This window comes from Callorhinus ursinus, unplaced genomic scaffold (genome assembly GCF_003265705.2).
Source record: "Callorhinus ursinus isolate GAN/ISIS: 27379988/994484 unplaced genomic scaffold, GSC_fseal_2.0 scaffold2, whole genome shotgun sequence".
Lineage (NCBI taxonomy): Eukaryota > Metazoa > Chordata > Mammalia > Carnivora > Otariidae > Callorhinus > Callorhinus ursinus.
The window spans coordinates 37,084,172-37,099,700 of record NW_027397064.1 but is presented as its reverse complement, the minus strand read 5'-3'; the positions used below and the strand labels follow the sequence as shown (position 1 = coordinate 37,099,700).

Sequence of the window (15,529 nt, the reverse complement as noted above, 5' to 3'; positions counted from 1 at the left end):
ACTTTATACTTTGGAGCCTCCAAAGTAACCATATGGTGAATGGCTGACCTTGTTGGATATTACTCCTATGAGTCTATAATCTAATATACTTTATTCCTAGGCAGGACTGAGAAGGGTAGCTTTAAAATGATCCAAATTAACAGAGTCAAGAAGACAACCACAGTTCAGGTCATCATGTGGTACTTTTTAAATTTGCTCTAGTGAGGGCTGGGTTATGAAGAGGGTGCTGAGACTCGAAACTCAGACCTGAAATGAGGAAGGAGGAAGGGGTCTGGACAAGATGAGAGCTGTCACCTTCTGAAGTGTTATATAAGAACTGCTATGTTTATTTGGATGCAGTAAACAGTCTGTAGGAGTCTTCACTCCTTCATTTCTTAACCCTTATCTCTATGAGCACACTCATGGAAGAGTCATAGAAGGCCAGAGATGCTTGTTTATGGCAGGTTATTATTTTGGTAGGTGTGTTGCTGTTCCCCCCGCCCCCCCCCAAAAAAAAGAGAAAAACTGGCAACAGAGAAATAAGAAACCAGAGTTCAACAGTTTCGCCTCTATCCAGTGCTGGTCCAAGAGTCCTGGAATTACTGCTGTAGAAGCTTCCTGGTAGAAGAGCAGGATTCTAATTTGTGATTCCAAAACTGAGCTTATTTATTTAACAGGTGAAGCATGTTCTACTGATACCCAGTGCGGACAACACGATCACAGATGTTAGAATTCAATTCTTGTTTTTTCCGTCAAGGCCCCACTTTTTCTCTTTAAGAAAGAGATGCAGAGAGAAGAAACCAAACCAACCTCCTGCTCTCAAAAATGATCTATAGTTACGAGTATTTACCGAAGAATTTCTATGTCAAATAATTAAAAAACCAGAGAAAGCCTTAAAAAAGGAAAAAAAAGGAAAAAAAAAAAAGCCGAGAGGTTTAAGTGTCTGAGAATGGCATTTCCTGCCAGCAGGGTTTCCTGTCTCAGGCAGCCACAGCGACCCTGTGGTGACACATCCCCTCCACAGCTGCAGCCCGAGTTCCACACATCACTTCTCTGTTCTACTCACCCTTCCTCCCCGACAAATGTGACGTACAGCTTATTTCTCTGCAAGTCTTTTCTGGAGTAGCCCATGATCTGATTAAAAGCATCTTCTAGTAAGTGATCTCTTCTGATAATTAACCTGTCCATAAAAAGGCAATGTGAAAAACAGATTATTTCCTAACCCTTATCTTTCTAGAACCGGGCACTTTTGATTCCCTTTTCATTTACCATAGTGAACTAGAGGAAAAGGGGAGTCACTTAATACATTGCTAGCTGTAATAATGCACAATTTGTCTTGAACTCTTAACAGTAGAAGTAAAAATTACACAAGTGAATTGTTGGTAAGCAGAGCACTCCGCCTACAACATATAAAAACAACTCCTGAGTTCTTTCTGGATGGTCAAATCAATTTATCCCAGAAGGAAGATGATTATAAAACAATACAAACACAAAACTTTTGTTTAGTAAAGGAAGGACAACCCTATGAGGTAGTGTTTTAAGCATGAATGCACCTAGACTAGGAATTCAATTACTAAGTATGCAGAGGGATGACATGTTCTCCAAAGCAGACACATTTATGCCTGTGTTTAATTTAATTTTTAAATTAAGTGAATCTGAGATTCCCCAAGTGACAGATACAAATGAATGATACTTGTGGCCAATTAATCTACTTGTGATGATGATAATGAAAGTCATCCCAAAGCAGATAAAATTTGCCTTTAGTTCAAATAGTCACGGAAAGGGAGATGATAGGGAGTCTGGACACAGGGAAGCCTGAGTTCAAGACCTTCTTTTTTGTTTGTTTGTTTTTAGTAGTCTCCATGCTAGGCGTGGAGCTCAATGTGGGGCTCGGACTCATGACCCTAAGATCAGGACCTGAGCTGAAATCAAGAGTCGGACGCTTAACCGACTGAGCCACTCAGGTGCCCCTCAGGACCTTCTTAAGTGAAGTGTGAGAAAGGCAAAGCTCAGAGAGGTAAGGTGTTTGGTCAGGCTGATGTGTGTTGAAGGGTGAGGAAACTGGGACCTGTGAATATACTTGAGCCAGCCCTGTCTGTGGGGCAGGAAGCTGGGGAGCTGGAGGACGGCTCCTGGCCCTCCTCTCAGACACCCAGCGTCATGGCGATGTGTCAGCGCAGACCCTTCCTCCTCTGCCCTCTCTCAGGGGGCACAGTGATCTCTGGTGGGTGCATGGGGCAGGGGTGAAGGCAGGGATGAAGGAAGGGTAGGTAAGTAGAAAGTGAAAATAATTCTAGGCCAAACAGGATGACGTTTAAATTTAAAGGGGGGTAAAGAAAGGCAGAAACCACAGTCATGATATATTTCACTGGACAAATGAAGCTTATTTCACAGAACAAAACAGAGCTGAGCAGTGTTCCTACACTCAGGTCAGGTCAGGAGACAGCGAGGTGCAGGAGAGGACACCGCGCCAGCCTCTTATCTAATAAATACACTGTAAGTGAACAAAGAGGCACTTTTCAGGGGAAACAAATTAGCTTTTTATTTTGCCTATATTTTTACATGGAACGTGGTGTTTGTTTTAAAACCTTAAGCTAAATGGTTCTTAATTCCAGGACCTTGTCTTAGATGATCCTGTAACTGACACACGCCAAAATAATTACACTGACCAAAACAAAGGCTGTGATCCCAAATCACAATCAATTTCCTACATTCCCAACTGCATCTCATCCGTTCACCATCGCCCAATCCTGAGGTCTGTATCATTTTGACTTACTTCAATTTCCCTGGGCCTTGTCCGTATCCTTTCGTCTCTAACTTCCTGTAAAAGTTCCTTAGCTTGGCTTCAAAGTCTCGCTTGTAAGGGGCTGGAGCCCGGGCATTGGCACGCTGAGTACCTATGGCAAACCACAAAAAGAGAAGGGTCCGTGTTTGTGCAATGTCCCGAAGTTCATCACATCACCATGACAAAATACTGCCAGGGGGCTGAGACCACAGTCAGCAAGTGAAAGGAGGTAATTATTCCAGGGCCTTTGCTTTTCACCTCCCCGAGTCGGAGGCTCTAACAGAGCTGAACCGAAGTCTTAAGATATTTCTGTGTGGCACTTTGGTGGAGAATAACAATCCTCTTTGCATAGTTATAATGGTGCCCGTGTGTGTCAACTATGTTTCCTTTTTCAGGCCAAACTAATATGAGTCAAACAGAGTTACTCATGTCCAATGGTAACTGTTCAGGGTGGAATATCTGTGCTTGCGGCTGAGATGATATCATGGCAATTAGACAGGAAGCTACAATGTGAAAGTATGTGGTGTATAAAGCATAGTGGTGTAACAAGCAGTTTCCAGGCTTTGCCCCATGAAAAATGTACAAAATGTCTTTTAGATATGCACTCTAAGAATTATTTTAGACTTACAATCACATACATTTTATATTGCAGTGTAGGACAATCTTGATATAAACACAGAATTCAACTGTAGAGTCACATGTTTCCTGGCTGCACAAAGAATAAATAATACTGCTATCTGTTACACTCTTAATATGTACCAAGTGCTAGGATCATCCACAGATAACCTAAAGACGTTTCATATGTCATCCAATGGTTTCATTAATAAAATGTAAGAGCAACACAGTTTGTTCCTTTCTTAGAAAACTGTAGCTTTGTACCACAAGGTGACTAACCAACAAACTGGGACAAAAAAAAAATTGATGATAAATATGGGAATCAGACGCAGAGTGACAACAAAAACACTGGACCTTTCCATGAACTATTTTGCAACACAATGAAAGGAACTGGAAAATAAAAACTGTGAAGTCTTGTGCATTACATACCATAGAAGCTCATTAAATATTTCTTTAGTGAGTCAACTAAGTGATTATTATTCATTGCTAACTCTGTGAGGTTCCGCAAATATGCCCAAAATGAGTAAGGTGGGACTGCTGAAGTAGATATGTTGGTTAGGAAGACAGAAATAAAACATCAAACAATTAGATAATAATTAAGTCCTAAACTAGGTGGTGAACAAACTATAAAGCATAGGGGACAAAACTGTACCCAAGGCTGTACCCAGCCCTAATGACCTATTTTGCTTGGCATACATTTGTTTTTAAAGATTTTAAATTAACTTCCAACATTTAAAAATTAGGACATTTCAAGTAAAAAACAAAACAAAACAGATTTTCATTCCTTTTTATGGTTGCATTATATATCATTATATATATATATATATATATATATATATATATATACCACCTCTTCTTTATCCATTCATCTGTCGATGGACATCTTGGCTCTTTCCCCAGTTTGGCTATTGTGGACATTGCTGCTATAAACAGCCATTTGCAACGACATGGATGGAACTGGAGGGTATTATGCTGAGCAAAATAAGTCAATCAAAGAAAGACATGTATCATATGATCTCACTGATATGAGGAATTCTTAATCTCAGGAAACAAACTGAGGGTTGCTGGAGTGGTGGGGGGGAGGGATGGGGTGGCTGGGTGATAGACATTGGGGAGGGTATGTGCTATGGTGAGCACTGTGAATTGTGTAAGACTATTGAATCACATAGCTGTACATCTGAAACAAATAATACATTATATGTTAAAAAAAAAAAAAAGAAGAAGATAGCAGGAAGGGAAAAATGAAGCGGGGGGGGGAATCGGAGGGGGAGATGAACCATGAGAGACTATGGACTCCGGGAAACAAACTGAGGGTTTCAGAGGGGAGGGGGGGGGTGGATGGGTTAGCCTGGTGATGGGTATTAAAGAGGGCATGTATTGAATGGAGCACTAGGTGTTATACGCAAACAATGAATCATGGAACACTACATCAAAAACTAATAAAGTAATGTATGGTGATTAACATAATAAAATAAAATTTAAAAAAATCCAAAAAAAAAACACAACAAAACAACCAAAACAGATTTTCTTTTGAAAATTCCTTAGGAACTCTTACAACAACTGGCTTGCATTTTCCTTGGGGCCACAGTGGGGCAGCTGATCCATTAAATGAAGCATGCGCCACAACCACTCAATGATACTGACTGCCTGGCTCCCCTCGGTCTTTGCATTTGGGATCAGCATTCCAGAAAAGTAATGGCAAGTGAGGATAAGTAGAGATCAAGATGGAAAGGCCATCAGGAGAAGGCTTTACTGGGGCCAGGCCTTGTAAACAGAGGAGAATCTATATTCTATCCTGGGCCAGGGCAGCAAGAGCTGGGAGAAGCACCGCATGCGTGTTTGGAAGGCACCAAGGAGACTAACCTGGAGCACAGGGGAGTGCTGGGGAGTCACTGGGAAATTTAATCAGATGGTTGGAGCCAAATTACGTGAGGAATTTTTCAAAAACCTAGCTGAGGAGTTTGGGCATGGTGCAGTGAGCATTGGGAAGACTTTGGAGGTTCCTGAGCTAGGGAGTAACAAACACACGGTGTTTTTTTAAAGCAAGGGTTTTCAGAGTGTGTTGGGTAGATTCAGGGTGGGTAGGAGGGGAAGGGTCTTGAGGGAAGGGACCTGGCCAGGGGTCCTTGCAGCCCTAACATGTACAATGTGAAATAAGAATTGCCTACAGATCATAAGTAAGGAAGAGACACGGGCAGCTCTGATTGTAACATCAAGCTTTTAGACAGTAACCGTAACTGTCATTTGAGAAGTGCCTGCTATGCATACGGAACCACGCACTCTCCAGAGAGGATCTGGGGAAATCCTCACAAGTTTATGAAGCGGGCATTATTATCATCAGCAACATTGCCACTTCGTAACTAAGGAAACTGAAGTCAGATGCCAGTGAATGGTAGCTTTGGGATTTGAGCCAGGTCTATCTGACGCTACAAGCAGTGTGGGAAATGCTGGTGGATGGGAGCACGTGAAGCTTTATACAGATTGTGCTGGAGACAAGAGCTGTTCAGGTGGATATCCTCCATTGGCACTTGAAAACACAGTCCTGGAGTTCTGGTGAGAGAGGAGGGCCACACCTGTGCATTAAATGAGTTAGTGTAGTAGGGAGCTTTGTGTGGTGCCCTTGAATAAGTGTTAGCTGTTAACTGATATTATCTGCAGAGAGGTGAATACTAAAGACATGGGGAAATGTGTTGGGGTGTTAAGAATGGATTTTAATAAAATTGGCTATCGACCAATGATACGTCCAGAGGTCTGCATGTTTATGAATCTTTTACCCAAGGATCTAAGATCTATGTCGTAAAGGAAACAAATAAACTTGACCTTAAAAGCTCTAGGATACAGAAGAGCCTCTTAGGCGGTGGTTTTCAATCCTGACTGCACATTGTAATCACTTAAGAAGCTTTAAAAAATCCCAATGTTCAGGTCACACCCAAGACATATTACATCAAAATCTGTGGGGTGGGACCCAGGCATAAGTGTTTTATGCAGCTCTCCAGATGAATCCAATTTGCAGCCAAGGTTGAGAACCATTATCCCCTACAGGAAGGTCAAATATAACCAATGAAACATCTGGGGAGCATCTAGAGACCAACACAGAGGCAATGCTTCCTGTGTATTTGAAAGGCATCATTTACAACATGAAGGATTGTGATCTCTCTGAGCACAAGGCTGCAGTCTTGGATGGCTAAGCGACAGGGTGGCGTAGCACAGGTCCACTCAGAGGTGGCAGAATAAGGTTGCTGGTGCTGCAGTCTGAGAAACTGTAATCTAGTAAACCTAGACAGCTCAGAAAGCAGCCATCATGAGTCAGCTATCATGAGCGTGATCGTTAATAGGGAAGAGGAAAAACAAAAACAAAAGACTGAATGAAAATCTTTTAGGACTCAAAAGAAACATGATTCCAGAGTTGATTGCTTAAAAAAAAAGCACATATACTATTGCTGTATAATTTGAGACATTTAAAAGGATGTGGGAGGGGCACCTGGGTGCCTCAGTCGTTAAGTGTCTGCCTTTGGCTCGGGTCATGATCCCAGGGTCCTGGGATCAAGCCCTGCATCAGGCTCCCTGCTCAGCGGGAGGCCTGCTTCTCCCTCTCCCACTCCCCCTGCTTGTGTTCCTGCTCTTGCTATTTCTCTCTCTGTCAAATAAATAAATAAAATCTTTAAATAAATAAATAAATAAATAAATAAATAAATAAATAAATAAAAGGATGTGGGAAATGCCATAATGCATTCCCTCATTATCAAAATGGACACTTAATAAAAATTAGTTCTGACTCCATTTATGCTCTAGATAAAGAGATTCAATTACAGAAACTCTGGAGACAGAAATTGTTAAATGCAAAAATTCTTTTGCCAATAGTTCTATTATGAAAAATTCATTTACATATTACTTCATGGTTTAAAAATTACAATAAATTATGCTGTTGGCCCTTGTCCAGTTCTTAACGCAAGTCAGGTGCCCTGCCAAGAAATTCCAGGACAGGAATGATGTTACTTCCACTTTAGAAATAAAAAAAATGATCTTGGAAGATTGCGCTAATAGAATCATATGGAAACCGTAACTGTAAGTAAAGTTCTAGGATACAATACTCCAATAGAGAGAGTAACTTTATGGCCTTTATGGTCTTAAAAAAAGGAAGTCAGATACAAAATGGTCAATGTTACATTTAGGAAGTGATCGAATAAATGGCTGACTTCAAGAGTAGTCGGCATTATGTTAATTATTTGCAGGAAAAATTCAGTAACAGATATTAGGGTTTTTTCCTTCATCTTTGCTAGGCAGACCTGAAGTATGATAATAGTAGGATACTATTTCCATTTATCATTAAGAAATTGCATAATCATATACAAACTAAAGCATTCTACCTGACAGAATACTTCAGGGGATAGGAGAAATATTCTGGCATCAAATCACGAGGAAGTCTGGGTGTTCTGGATCCCAGGTGTGCCACCAGGATCTTAGATGGCTTTGGTGACTGATGCTCATTCTGCACTGGATGGGACAAAGCTTGGCCTAATCCAGCATGGCTCTGGCCTCTGTACTGGGATGGCTCAGAAGCCCACTTCTTTCCTGGTTCACTTTCTAAAAAAAGTCTCTATGACTTTTTTTTTTAATTTATTATTATATTTTTTACAATTCCCTGTTAGTGCATGAGAACAAACCATCAAGCATTATAATAATTTCTGAAAGACTCCATCTTCTGGAACATAGCTCAATAATGGAAATTAAGGGGGAAAAAAACATCTCCAAAATGGCTGCCCCAAAGCACAAGCATCAAAGTTCTTGCATTTTTGCTTTATTCTCTAAGAGTAGTGAAAGGCCCTAGGTCACTGTTTTGAGCTTGCTGATGCTTTCATTTACACAGTATTTTTATTTTTATTTTTTTAAAGCTTTTATTTATTTATTAGAGAGAGAGAGAGAGAGAGCGCATGAACAAGGGGAGGGGCAGAGGAAGAGAGAGAAACAGGCTTCCCACTGAGCAAGGAGCCTGATGGGGGACTCGATCCCAGGACCCTGAGATCATGACCTGAGCTGAAGGTAGACACTTAACCAAATGAGACACCCAGGCACCCCTCATTTACACACTATTTTTTTTAAAGATTTTATTTATTTATTTCAGAGAGAGAATGAGAGATAGAAAGCACGAGAGGGAAGAGGGTCAGAGGGAGAAGCAGACTCCCTGCTGAGCAGGAAGCCCGATGTGGGACTTGATCCCGGGACTCCAGGATCATGACCTGAGCCGAAGGCAGTTGCTTAACCAACTGAGCCACCCAGGCGCCCTACACACTATTTTTAAAAAGCAATTTAATAAGCTGATTTTTTAGACCTTGCAAATCAGAAGAAATATATTAAAAGGGGAAACTGAAAGGCACGCCAGTGACATTCTCTGACAGCATTAGGGGTGGGGGTCAAGGGAGACTAACAACAATAAAATAATAAAAAAAAAAAACAACACCTGTATATTGTGACAGAGACAGTATTTGGCTTTCTTTCAGTCTCTGGAATCACAACTTCCCTGTCTCCACCCACCAAGGGACCATCCTTCATTTGCACTGTTTGGTTCGTAGTTCATCTTTGTGTGGCTGAGCAAAGAGAAGAGAAGGAACACTTTTCCTAAAAACAAGTACAGCTGACCCTTGAACAACACGGTTTGAACTGCATGGGTCCACTTATATGTAGATTTTTTTATAATAAATATAGTACAGAACTGTAGTGTTTTCTCTTCCTTATGATTTTCTTAACATTTTCTTTTCTCTAGCTTACACTTTATTATAAGAAGGCAGTATATAATACATGTAACATATAAAAATGTGCTAATTGACTGTTTCTGTTATGGGTAAACCCGGGAACAGTAGGCTATTAGTGGTTAAGTTTTGGGGGAGTCAAAAGTTATCTGCAGGTTTTTTACCTCACAGGGGGGTTGGCACCCTTAGCCCCCACAATGTTCAAGGGTCAACTGCATAAAGCTACTTCAGGGACTGTGGGCAAGATGGGGGAAGGGTAGAAAGAAGGGAGGAAAGGAGAGAGAGAAAGACAAAAGAGCAGGAGATGAGAAAAACAGCAGCCAAGATGCTGACTTTCAAGGGAGAGAGGGAGGAAAAGAAGGCCCTAAGGGGTCTTACTGTGTGGTGGGAGAAATAATTCCCTCTCATATCCCATGCCCTCAAAACAACCTTCAGCAAAGAACCACATGGCTCTTCAGTGCTCTCTGGTCTGTTTAATTCTGTTGAGTGTGACCTGGTGCCCACCTAGCTTCCAGATAGTCCAGTTTTAGTCAAGTAATAACAGCTCTGTATGATGATTCCCCTCAAACCATGAAATATCTTAAATGCACTGTGTATAGGGAAGCAGGGAGAAATATAATGTATTTGTGAAAGAGTTTCAGTAAATGGTGGGTTAAATTCTCTGACACTTAGTCATCGCTTTGGTTACATGGAAAATTCACATATGTGAGCACATCTCCAATAATATTAGATAAATTAGGTGTTACTGCATTTAAATTTCTAGAAATGTGGAGTTACAAAAGGTCCTTAAATAAACTTCTGGGTCCCATATTTGGCATAAGAACTATACAGTGTTTGGAAAGAGTTTTCCCTTCTGGCATAGCTAAGGTCAGGATTGGCATTATAATGGTCCTAGAAAAATAAACCTTCACATTCCAAAATTTTGACCAATTTTAGGTGAGCACTCTAACAGCTGCAAAAAGGAGCAAGTCAAAGTTTCCAAAGCCCCTCTCTCCTCTGTACTTGAAAAGACATGTAAATGTGCTCAAAGGAGAAGTATGGAAAGTTTACCAGATCCCAAGGAATTCTGAAAGATCATTCAAATTTGTTATTGTCATAATTTTCACAATATTATGCTCATACCACTAAAAGGGATGAAGTTCTGGTCACAAGAAGGAGGAACATACCACTTTAAAACATCCGAAATGTTTTTCACAAAAAAGCTTCAGGAAAGTGGTAGAAGGAGATGCTTTTTATTCAAAGAATCAGAAGATTACTCCACAGAGTAAATGAGGCTAGCTAGTCTTGGCCTTGTAAGATCATGTGGAATTAGTTACAGTAACTTACATCGATATCAGGCAGTTCATCCCAATTTCAAGATCAAATAGAGCCCCCTAAAACTGAATGGCCCAAAAATATGGTGATGATTCTCCCTGTAAATTAAAGCCACCACAAACACTGCTAGCATTTAGATATATTTGGGTTCTACATCTCTTTGGAAAATGTTGGACTCTAAATGTCCTTCCAGAATGCATTTCACTACCACCATGATTACTCAAGTACATTTGTGATGTTAAATGATTAGTCACCATTTAAATGTTCACATAGTCTCAAAGAATGTTTAGCCAGTCTCCAAGAGCACATGCCTCTGTAGAGCTCAGAAAGGGACAGAATCTGTTGATCTACCCTTTGCTTGGGGAGGATGGGCTGCAGAAAAGCCCTGGAAGGAGAGCCTTGACTGAAATGAGCAATAATCCACACAGCTTCATTTCTTTAACCACAAAGCATCAGGTAAAGGGATAACCCATTTGAACTTCATCATAGGATCTAAGATAAAGACCAGTCAGAATGATTAAATACCTAGGCAGAAAGCTCTGCAAATGAGGGAGAAATGAATTCATATTATCTGGTTATTAATGGTTTAAACATTGACAAACTATACTTCTCAGGATCAGATTTCCAGAAAGAAAGAAAAAAGGGATAAATTAACATTTATTGGATGCTTGTTGTGTTGCAGGTACCAGGCAAGGTGTTCTCCTCCAAGTATCCATGGGAGGTGATTGCTATTATTCCCATTTTATGGAAAATCACATTCAATTTCAGGGAAGGAAGTAAACTGCCCAAAGTCATACATTGTTGGTAAAGACTGGGGTGAGGCCAGCTCTGAATTCCACCAATTTTCCCCCTACATCTTGAAACTTACCTGAAGTGTCACATACTTATTTCTTCTCATCCTGTATCAACAAAATATGTGTCCCTACTTTGTTCCAAAGTTGACCTTCACTTTTGTCGCCAGTGTCCTGCTTTCCCATGGGTCTGTGGTAGGACTGCTGTTTCAACAAACTAGTTTCCTTCCACCCACATCTTCTGACCTCTGTACACACACACATGCTCAATTCCCCATCCTAAACCTCTTCCTTAACTCATCTTCTCCTTCTAAATACTGCCCTAGTTTCCTTTCTTTTCACCCCCATACTTCATAAAAAGAATATTCTACACTCCTGGCTTCTACTTTACATCCTATATCATTCTGCAACTGGTCATATTCCAGTTTATAACCTCTTATCTAATAGAAACTTCTCTGAAAAAGGCCATTTATAACTTCATGATTTTCAAATCCAATGGCCTCTTCTCAGGAGTCATCCTTCTTGAATGCTTTGGAGATTTGGCCCACTCTCTACTCCTTGAAACCTGGCTTCCCTGAAAAGACTTTCCTAATTCTCTTCCAAAATCCACTGGCTCCCTCTGTTTCATTTCCTCCTCCATCTCAGCCCATCCCTTAAATACTGGAATTCCTCACGTTACCAACCTCCATTTTCTCTTCTTTCCATGGGCTTGTCCTCCTTGGTTCCTCCAATCTACCCTGGGTTTCAGCTGCCACCAGCATACCTATGCGCCAAGCCACCAGCCTCTTCTGAGCTCCATGACTGTCCTTCCAGTTGTCTTTTGTGTTTCTAACTGGATGGCTCAGAGGTTCCTCAACAAACCATGTCCAAAACTAAACTCATCTATCCCCTCCTTTCCAGTCTAGACTTTTTCCTTCCCGGGTAAATGGTGTTGCCATCTGCCTAGTAGTCTAGGTGTTGGGGACCTCAGAATCTGCTTTGACCTCAAAATCTTCCTTCCCTGGACTCAAAGTTCCATGTCTCTATGTCCTACGTATCCTTTGAACTAATTCCCATTTCTCCAACACCTCTAGTCCAGCTCTTTAGCAGGTCACCCGTGTTAATGCAACAGCCTCCCAAGGGGTTTCTCTGACTCCATTATCTCGTCTTCTAATCCATCCTCCATATTGCCACCAAACTGTTCTTGGTAAATACCCTGTTTTACCAAGTTTCTTTCAAAAGAAAGAAACTTACTTACCATACTTCTTTCAAAAAGAATTTGAACTTAAGTATTTTAGTTTGTTTTATCTATCAACATGTTCTATCTGCCCAAGTGTCTCTAGTCTTCCTAAAACAAATTTTCATTGGCTCCATATGGACTACAAAGCAAGGCTTCAATGGCCAACCAGTCCTAGCCTATCTTTCGAACCCGAGCTTTGAGAACTTGCTCTTACTTGTAGCTATTAATTGGCCCTAAACTTCTTTCATGCTTCTGAGGCCTAGGTTATGCTACTCATTCACCTAGAACACCCTTCTTCCTTTGGCCCACCTTCATCATCCTTCAAGGCTCCCTCCATATCTGTTATCTTTATCTTTCCCCAAACACCCACTGCCAGTCTTGAAGGAAGAACTGTTCCCATACCTCTCTTTATAGAACTAACCACAGGGCTTAATAGGGTCATTTGTTGACTCATGGCCCCACCATGAATCCTTCAAAGGCAGAGACTGCATTATTCATCTTTGTAGCACTGGAGTCTAATTCAGTGCTTGGATCATAGTTGGATGCTCAATAAATCTGTGTTAAAAGAACAAATTAATAGACCTTTTCCTGTTTGTGGTATTCAGTTAGGCTTTAGCTTCATTATCATAGGATTTGTGAAAACATGTCATATATCAAAAACTATAGAGCAGCTTTTAGTGACACATATGGAGCGTGGATTTCTATTAAAATAGTTTTAAATTCTGATAGCTATTAAAGTGTAAACAATACATTGCCTATAATAAAAATAAATAGAGCTGATGTTCTGTCAACATTATAACTACTTTCCTTTAAAAAGAACTCATTTGCTATCATTCATTCATCCATCCATCCATTCACTCCTTCATTCATACCATACTTCTTTCAAAAAGAATTTGAACTTAAGTATTTTAGTTTGTTTTATCTATCAACATGTTCTATCTGCCCAAGTGTCTCTAGTCTTCCTATCTAATGCAGTTAGTCATTACTGCAGGAAAAACCTATCGAAGTCCATTAAACTAATTTTAATTCTGTATTATTCCTTGAAAGTAGACATTTATTTTTATTTGAATCAGTCTCCTAACCAGAACTTTTTCAATCCAAAAGCTAACATAGTATTTTGTGTCCTAATATTTTCCAAGATATATTAGGCAGTACATAACATAATGAAAAGTAAATCTGTATCTGAGTGTATCATACTGCTAACATTTATCCTCTTATTCTGGAATGTCATTATCTTCCTGTCAAAATGAATCGCCATGGGAACAAGCCAATTTTAAGAGACCCAAAATGCCACAGAATATGTACCCATGCTCACACTAAAGATAAACCCAAAGTATTCCCTTACCATCCTTTATGAAGAACAGAATGTCTGGTTTTTAAGGTATGCTTCTCAGAGGATTCACTGTGCACAGCAGGTGGACTTACCTGGCGAGTTCTGGGGAGAGGACACAGGGGAGCCACGGGGGGACTGACAGTAGCTGGGGTGAAGTAAGGCATGTGGAGGCACATAAGACATTATCTCTTCTTCAAATAAACTGGGGAAAGACAAGAAACAAAATGCATACTTTAGCCAAAGGGGTGGGGAAAAGCCTTGCTTCCAAATGAGTGAGAACCATCAGTTTCTCACTCTGGGTCCAGTTCATATCCCAAAGGGAGCACTCGTCCCCTCTCCTGTAGCTAATTCTTGGGACAAACAGCTTTTATGGAACCTGTGGTTATGTGCCTGTTTTCCTACCAACTTTGGGCAACACGATTATTATTTTGCCACTTTAATATGTGAGTCTGAATTTACATGTTTTCTTGAACATAGTACCTGGGTTTTTAGCATTGAGAATAAGATTCAAACACAACACACATGCTTACTGAGAACCCATGATAGAGACACAAAGTATGTTCTTTATCTTCATTCTAAGAAATATATGACAGTTTTCTCAATATTCAAAGAGTTTAGGATTTAACTGGAGAATTAAAAGCAAAATAAAACAAAACACCTCCTAAATAATTACAACTGCTCATAGTTAGCTCCCTTGTTTACTCTGGCTTTATAATTTTTTAATGTGAAGATTTTTATCTCAGATTATTCATATTCAATCCAGTGTCTTTGTTCTCCATATTGAAATTTCTCTTTCTAGGACTCTCCTAAAAGCTAATAACCAGGGATGTGAGATCTTAGAATCTCAGACTTTTCATTAAATATAATGATAAAAGTACTATTGATTGCACTAAGCTATTCACACTTGACAAATATTTGACAAAGACTTGAAACAATAAAAGTAAGAGGACTTGTGTTTTTTAATTAAGAGGTAGAAGTAGGTTTTCTTCAAACTTGGCCAAATCTAGAAACCTGTTAGAAAACATTCAGAAAAAAGTGGCAACAGTTCATTCTTGCAGAGATTAAGAAAAGGACTCCTAAGCACTGGTTCTCACTCCCTGCAACAAACATGTATCCAGCCCAAAATGTCAGTACTTTTGAAGCTATCTCTTTTGACAAATATTTTTTTCCCAACTTTGTGCTTTTATCAACAATGTGCAGTGAAGATCCTGTATATATTGCCTTGTGTACAGGCAGAAGAGTTTTAGTATAAATATGGTATATATCTAAAAGCATAAGTGCTCAGTCATAACACATATGCCTTTTCAACTATACAAGGTATTGTCAAATTGTGCTCTGAAAAGGTTGTAGAAATTGCAATCCCACTAAGTCCAGACAGTATGAGAGTCCTCATTTCTCATTTGATATTATCAGACTTTTTGATTTTTTTCAAATCTATTTTTTTTAAAGATTTATTTATTTATTTGAGAGAGAGAGAATGAGAGAGAGCACGAGAGTGAAGAGGGTCAGAGGGAGAAGCAGACTCCCCACTGAGCAGGGAGCCTGATGCGGGACTCAATCCCGGGACTCCAGGATCATGACATGAGCCGAAGGCAGTCGCTTAACCAACTGAGCCACCCAGGCTCAAATCTAATACTATGAAATACTGTCTCATTATTGTAAATTGCATTTTATGATTGCTAGCATCCGTCCATAAGTTTACTGGCTATTCTTACTTCAATTTCTATGAAATGCCTTTTTATACCC

General features: G+C 40.1%; 1 protein-coding gene across 9 annotated transcripts in view; it reads right to left on the bottom strand.

Annotated features, from left to right (window-relative positions):
- The window catches only part of HECW2 (HECT, C2 and WW domain containing E3 ubiquitin protein ligase 2), a 349,247-nt gene that overhangs the window by 37,233 nt on the left and 296,485 nt on the right, over positions 1-15,529 (bottom strand). For all 9 annotated transcript variants that reach the window (XM_073880902.1, XM_073880916.1, XM_025894329.2 and 6 more), the window contains 3 exons: positions 13,876-13,985; positions 2,756-2,876; positions 1,046-1,159 (listed from right to left, as the gene is read on the bottom strand). In XM_073880902.1, coding sequence (XP_073737003.1) covers positions 1,046-1,159; positions 2,756-2,876; positions 13,876-13,985 — 345 coding nt within the window. The remainder of the gene's footprint in view (positions 1-1,045; positions 1,160-2,755; positions 2,877-13,875; positions 13,986-15,529) is intronic.